The sequence below is a fragment of the Cebus imitator genome, unplaced genomic scaffold (genome assembly GCF_001604975.1).
Source record: "Cebus imitator isolate Cc_AM_T3 unplaced genomic scaffold, Cebus_imitator-1.0 Scaffold79, whole genome shotgun sequence".
NCBI classification, from domain to species: Eukaryota; Metazoa; Chordata; class Mammalia; order Primates; family Cebidae; genus Cebus; species Cebus imitator.
The window spans coordinates 2,734,266-2,741,334 of NW_016107394.1; the positions used below are offsets into that span (position 1 = coordinate 2,734,266).

The 7,069-nt window shown below is 39.2% G+C and overlaps 1 protein-coding gene and 1 non-coding gene across 6 annotated transcripts in view; both read right to left on the bottom strand.

Moving 5' to 3' along the window:
* FCHSD2 (FCH and double SH3 domains 2) overlaps positions 1 to 7,069 on the bottom strand; it is a 292,296-nt gene that overhangs the window by 25,657 nt on the left and 259,570 nt on the right. For 4 of the 5 annotated variants that reach the window (XM_017533100.2, XM_017533103.2, XM_017533105.2 and 1 more), the window contains one exon: positions 4,536 to 4,697. The exons of the other annotated variant lie outside the window; for it this stretch is intronic. In XM_017533100.2, coding sequence (XP_017388589.1) covers positions 4,536 to 4,697 — 162 coding nt within the window. The remainder of the gene's footprint in view (positions 1 to 4,535; positions 4,698 to 7,069) is intronic. 5 annotated transcript variants of the gene reach the window in all.
* On the bottom strand, positions 6,163 to 6,269 carry LOC119471953. The gene has a single exon (XR_005201055.1). It is a non-coding gene; the product is annotated as a U6 spliceosomal RNA (small nuclear RNA).

Sequence of the window (7,069 nt, forward strand, 5' to 3'; positions counted from 1 at the left end):
CTCTGTTTCCCAGGTTGTAGTAAAATGACACAATCATAGTTCACTGTAACCCTGACCTTCCGGGTTCAAGATATCTTCCTGCCTTAACCTCCTGAGTAGCTAGGACCACATGAATGTACCACAAGGCCTGGCTAGTTGAAAGCTTTTTTTTTTTTAAGAGACAGGGTCTACTATGTTGCTCAGGCTGGTCTCAAACTCCTGGCCTGTAGTGATCCTCCCACTTAGCTCCCAATGTGTTGGGATTACAGAGATAAGCCACTGTCCCAGGCCTGATTAACTGATTTCTGACAACAATGCAAAGGCAATTCAGTGGAGAAAGGACAGTTAAAAAAAAAAAAGTTCAAAAAAGGGACAGTTAAAAACAAAGAACTTTGACTTACTCTGTTTACCATACTAAAAGATGAGCTCATGCTGAATTATAGATTTAAATGTAAAACCTAAAACTATACAACTTCCAGAAGAAAACCTAGGAGAAAATCTTTATGATCTTGGTTTTAGGCAAAGATTTCTTAGCTACCACACCAAAAATAAGATCCACAGAAGAAAAATTGGTAGGTTGGATTTCATTAAAATTTAAAATTTGTGCTCTTTGAAAGGTATTGTTAAGGAAATGAAAAAATAAGCCACAGACTAGGAGAAAATTACATAAATCAATTATCTGGCAAAGGATTTGTATTCAGAATATAAACTCTTAAAATGCAATAAAAAGAAAACAAACCCAATTAAAAACTAAACAAAGATTTGAACAGACACTTCACCAAAGAAAATATAAAGATGCAAACAAACACATGAAAAGATGCTCAATATTATTAGGGAAATGGAAATTAAAATGACAATGATTTACAATATCACACTTATTAGAATGTCTAAAGTTAAAAAGACTGATTATACTAAGTGTTGTCAACATTGTGGAACAACTGAAACACTAGTACCCTATTGATAGGACTGTAAAATGGTATAACCACTTTGGAAAACAGTTTGTCAGTTTCTTAAAATGTTAAATATATACCTATTGTATGACCCAGCCAAAGCATATGATCATAGCAGTTTCATGAACTCCTTATCTTACCCTTGTTTCCAACATCATTATTCAGCATGGTCTTCACAATGAGTAGAGTCAGAATTTATATGCAACTCTGCAGATGTTCATACTCTTAGGGAGGCTGTACAACAGAGTAGACTGGCAGTTTGCTTTTGTACATTAGTTGGGGAAAGTAGCTGAAAACAGGGAAGTGATGTTAACATTGTCAGCTATAGTTTGAAAATGTAAGAAATAAAATAACAGGCTGGGCATAGTGGCTTACAAATAAAAGAGTAGAAATAATAAAAATATGGGGTGGGTATGGTGGCTCATGCCTGTAATCCCAGCACTTTGGGAGGCTAATGTTGGCAGATCGCTTGAGCCTAGGTGTTTGAGACTAGCCTAGGCAACATGGTAAAAAATACAAAAATTAGCTGGGGATGGGAGCATGTGTCTGTAGTCCCAGCTACTCAGGAGGCTGAGGCAGGAGGATCGATTAAGCCCGAAAGGTTGAGGCTGCAGTGAGCCATTGACAGTGCCACTGCACTTTAGCCTGGGCGATAGAGCGAGACCTTGTCTCCAAACAAACAAACAAACAATGCACATTATGTTGTCCACCATAAATATACACAGTTTTATGACAATTAAAAAATAAAAGAATAAGGAAATACACCAAATTGCTAGTTGTGCTATTATAAGGATGGATCTACTATTCATTTTCTTCTGTATTGTATTTTCCAAATTTTTTCTGTAATCTACTTATATAACTTTTTCTATCGTAAAATTAATATAATTTCAAAAGTCAGGTTGTCATTTTGGTATGGCTTTTGAGTAAGAGAAGCAGAACAATAAGACAAGGGAGGGCAGGTGACACAGGCTGACGGGGAGGCTGGCAGCAATCTAATGGGGGAAGTTGCATGCAGGCTCCGGCCAACTGAAACTGAGTTAACTGTGTCCGTGGACTGTTCTCCTTTAAAAACAATGTTGCTATATTCTGGGATTCCTTTCTTCCAGTCTTACATTCTATACCATAGCATGATACAGAAGGCAGAGTTAATACCCAAGTAAGTATAGTTCCTTCCTTATTTTATAATGTGTCTTTTTAAAACATTTATCTTCCACAGGGCACTTTTCAGTTGCACTATTAATGTCTAACAGTAGTATTAATCATGTTTTCCAGATGACGAATGCTTTTGTTGGCACCTGTAATGGAAGAAATAATTTGGCCTCTCGAATGTGTATTTCTGCTTCATGTTCCTCAGACGTCCAGCTGTCAGTATGAAGAGATACAACCCCCTCTAAATAATTTCAGTGCTATTATTTAAAAGCGGATTAAATAAATATGGGTCCTCATTAAGCTATTGTGCCTACGTCTCTCCTTTATTTATATTATTAGTAGATCTTCCACAAAATGTAATCTCTCAGTTGAAAGATGCAGGCTCCATAAGATTGACTAGGGGGAAGAAAAACGTGAGATGGGATTGCAAAATGCTTTCTTCACAGAGGCTATGACACGTTTCTAGATGAGTGATGTCTCTAGACAGTCTCAAAAATACTCATTTGTTGAATGCTTACCACTACTGTACTAAGCACAGCTCCTTCAGACAGGTCTCAAAAATATTCATTTATTCAATGCTTACTACTACTGTACTAAGCACAGCTTCTTCATTCCCTTCACACTGAGAACAGCCCTTTTTCTTTATCTCCTGTTAAAATTCTTCAAGTACCATCTCAAATGACATATCCTCCATACAAGTGGGCCTGGAATTTGCTGTCATCAAAAACTCTATAACAATCTGAAGTAGACTGGCATTATGAAGGCGCAATAGTAGGAGATATTCCATGAGATGGAGCAACTCTGTTTTTGTTTTTGAGATGGAGTTTCACTCTTGTCACCAAGGCTGGAGTGCAATGGCGTGATCTTAGCTCCCTGTGACCTCCGTCTCCGGGTTCAAACAATTCTCTCAGCCTCCTCAGTAGCTAGGATTACACGTGCCTGCCACCACAACCAGCTGATTTTTGTATTTTTAGTAGAGATGGGGTTTTATTATGTTGGCCAGGCTGGTCTCAAACTCCTGACCTCAGATGATCTGCCCGCCTTGGCCTCCCAAAGTGCTGGGATTATAGGCATGAGCCACCACGCCTGGCCAGGGCAACTCTGTTCTAATAACAACGAGGGAAGCACTTGTAATTCCAAAGTCAAGTGGGTGATGTTTCTTTTTCCCTCCAGCTAGATGAATATTAATAGTGAAATAAAAATAAAGCTTCAACAGATTGTTTTTCCTTAAAATGTACACCCACACACAATCCTTTTTAAATGTGCAAGTATATTCTCATTAGAAAATCAGAATGCTATGTGAAAAAATTGACAAAACTTCCAGGAATGTTTTAAAACTTTGGCCAGTTTCTCTAGCAAGACTGCCTGGTATCTGAGGAGCACAAGCATTTTAAAGAGGCACTATGAAGGTAGTGGGAAGTTGGGAGGTTAGAGTTCTAGCTTTCAGTTTGCCACTATTCCATCTACCTATTCACCCATCCATCCACCACTCACTCCTTCCTTCAAAAAATATTTAAGAACCTACTATGTGCCAGGCACTTTGCTGGCACTCACTCCTTCCTTCAAAAAATACTTAAGAACCTACTATGTGCCAGGCACTTTGCTGTGCAGAGCAGGGAACCAGAAAGATATGGCAATTACATTCTAGAGAGGAAGACAGACAATAAACAAAAGAAAACAAATGAAGAAGTTAAGTTCAAACTGCAATAAATACTATTGAGGAAATAAACAGGATGACAGAGAGTAATGGGTGGGGAGGTGACAGCAGGAATTACATTAGTCTGACTAGCGAGGCATCACGCATCCACCTATGTAATATCAGGAAAATCATCGAACTTTTCTGGTACTTAGATATCCAACATGAAAAACTAAGGTTGAACCAGATGACATCAGAGTGGAAAAAGCCCTGGACTTGAAGTAAGAAACTTAAGCTGTGTCCTGGCCTTGTCTGTAAAACTCACCTAAACTCTATGTGAGGGGAATATGAAAGCTTAACAGCTTTCGAGATTTGAAGTCACCTTCAGACTAAGCCCACACACTAAGAAGAGCATTCCTTTCACTTCTTTAAGACTTTGTACAAATCTCTGGATGTTTATTTTCATTTTTCACTAAAGAAGACCTCCAAGAACTTCAGAGACACTAGATTGTTTTCCATTCTATTACTTACAGACACAAGCATATTTATTTTATGAACAGGATAATGAGTTTGGTATATGGGCATCAATAACCCAAACAGTGGTAATATATTCTTCATCACACATTTAAAAAATACACCCATTTTTTCCTCTCTTTCTTTTCCTGCAATAATTTTAAATCAATTAGTGATAGGCTGAAGAATAAAACCTAAATCACTAGCAAACTATTATCTTTTTAAAAAATTTTGGCTATTAAGTTTGGCTACAGAGTCAAAGCATCCTTCATTGAAAATCAACTTATATCCAAGAAAAGAAATTGTACCGAGTGTAAAGTGCCATTACTGGTCACTGCAGGAGGGCGGGCCCATCGCTCATTTTCCAGTTCTTCCATTACTTGGTTCATGGCACTCTTTAGCCATGTGTCCACAGAAACACCGATCTGCTTTAGCAGGTCCAGCCGGGCTTCAGCTTTCAATTTAATTATCTAGAGAACCAAGAAAATGGTCAGAAATCAAGGCTTTTTATTATTCACAATAGCAAAGATAGGGAATCAACCCAAATGCCCATCCATGATAGTCTGAATAAAGAAAATGTGGTATATATACACCATGGAATACTATGCAGCCATAAAGAGGACAGAGATCATGTCCTTTGCAGGGACATGGATGCAGCTGCAAACCGTTATCCTCAGCAAACTAAGGCAGGAACAGAAAACCAAACATCGCATGTTCTAAGTGGGAGCTGAACAATGAGAACATATGGACACAAGGATGGGGGAGAACAACACACACTGGGGCCTGTTACCGGGTGATGGGTGGGAAGGGAGAGCATCAAGAATAATAACTAATGGATGCTCGGCTTAATACGTAGGTGATAGGTTGATCTGGGCAGCAAACCACCATGGCACATGTCCCATGATTACTTTTGCAACACCCTAATAACAAACTTGCACATGTATCCCAGAACTTAAAATAAAAGTTGTAGAAAAGAAAAAAAAATTAGCTAGGCATGGCGTCACGGACCTGTAGTCCCAGTTACTCAGGAGGCTAAGGAGGGAGGATCACTGGAACCTAGGGAGGGGGAAGTTGCAGTGAGCCGAGATCGCACCACTGCACTCCAGCCTGGGGTGACAGAGCAAAAAAAACTGTCATGCGAATGTCATGAAAGGAAATTACTTAACAGGAAAAGAATCATACATGATCCTATTAGTCTTGCATGGCAAATCTTCTCAAGGCTTTGTTCACATGCAGACATATTTTTGCACAACTGTATTTACTGTGGCAATGCAACTTAGCTTTTACTTTTTAAGTTACCATTTGTTTTGTTTTTTATTTTTTTGAGATGGAGTCTCACTCTGTTACCCAGGCTGGAGTGCAGTGGTGCAATCTTGGCTCACCACAACCTCCACCTCCCGGGTTCAAGCAAGTCTCCTGCCTCAGCCTCCCTAGTAGCTGCGATTACAGGCACACACTACCACGCCTAGCTACTTTTTGTATTTTTAGTAGAGACGGGGTTTTGCCAAATTGGTCAGGCTGGTATTGAACTCCTGACCTCAGGTGATCCACCAGCCTCAGCCTTCCAAAGTGCTGGGATTACAGGTGTGAGCCACCACACCCAGCCAAGTTACCATTTATTATAAATTTGTTTATATTCCTATCAAAAAAAGGAAATCAAAGCTTTTCCCTTCAAATTAATTCAGTTCTTCCTAATCTATTAATTAGAACAATCTTGATATTCACTAGCAATTCTTCCCCGGCACAGACACTAATTTTCCACTTGGATCAGGGCAAGAGAAGGAGGAGAAGGGAAGAGAGGGGAGATAGTGAAGAAGGGAGAGGGAGGGTAGGGGGGTAGAAGGAGGAAAAGAGAGAGAGAGACAGAGAGAGAGGCAGAGAGAGAACATGAACAAAAGAAACGAATCAGGGCCTCCTAACAGTGGCATACTTGCCTTAAACATGGACTGCTTAATGTATTTGTGTGTCATCCTTACACAGGGGCCATGCTAATCTTCTCTGTATCATTCCAATTTTGGTATATGTGCTCCTGAAGCAAGCACATATTTGCATTTTGACAAGGGCACAGTAATGATGATAAATCAAATATAACTTGTGAATAGGAAAAGATCAAGAGTGATAAGGTCTGTTTCCTTTTCCTGTTCCTAAGACTGTGCCTCAGAACATCCTGAAATCCAGCATTTTCAGTAGCCTTCTAACCCATCTCCTGGACTTTGTCTTCTCTTCTGTAATCCATCTTTTATAGTCTGTGAACGAGCTCATCATGTTGCTTCCCTGTTTAAAAACTTCCGTGACTTCTAGCTAAAGAATTAACTAATTCTTAACCAGGAACGAAAAACATCTTTCACAATTTGGCTGAGTTATTTCCTTCTACTACTTCTTTCCACAGCCCCTATGCTCCCACCCCACTGTCCCACTTGCTGTTCCTCTGATCCATCACATGCTCACAAGCCTGCGTGGATGCCCATCCCTCTGTAAATGCCTTCTCATTGTTTTTTGATGTCTGGTGAGTGCTTATCTATCAAGAGTCCATTCGAAATATAAACCTTTCCACAAAGATTTTTCTAAGTATTTCTCCACTTTCCTTAGGCAGTTAATAACTCCCTTTTTCTCTGCTCCTGTAGCACTCTATATAGATCTAATTACAATGTGATAGGCACTAAAATATAGTTAGCTATTTAACTAAGTATGCCTGTTTGATATAATTGGGGGCTCCTTTAAGACTCGAGCACTAACATTCAGCATTATTCTCCTGTTATATGTTCAGTAATCTTTTTTTTTTTTTTTTTTTTTTTTTTTTTTTGTTTCATTCTTGTTGCCCAGGCTGGAGTCCAATGGTGCA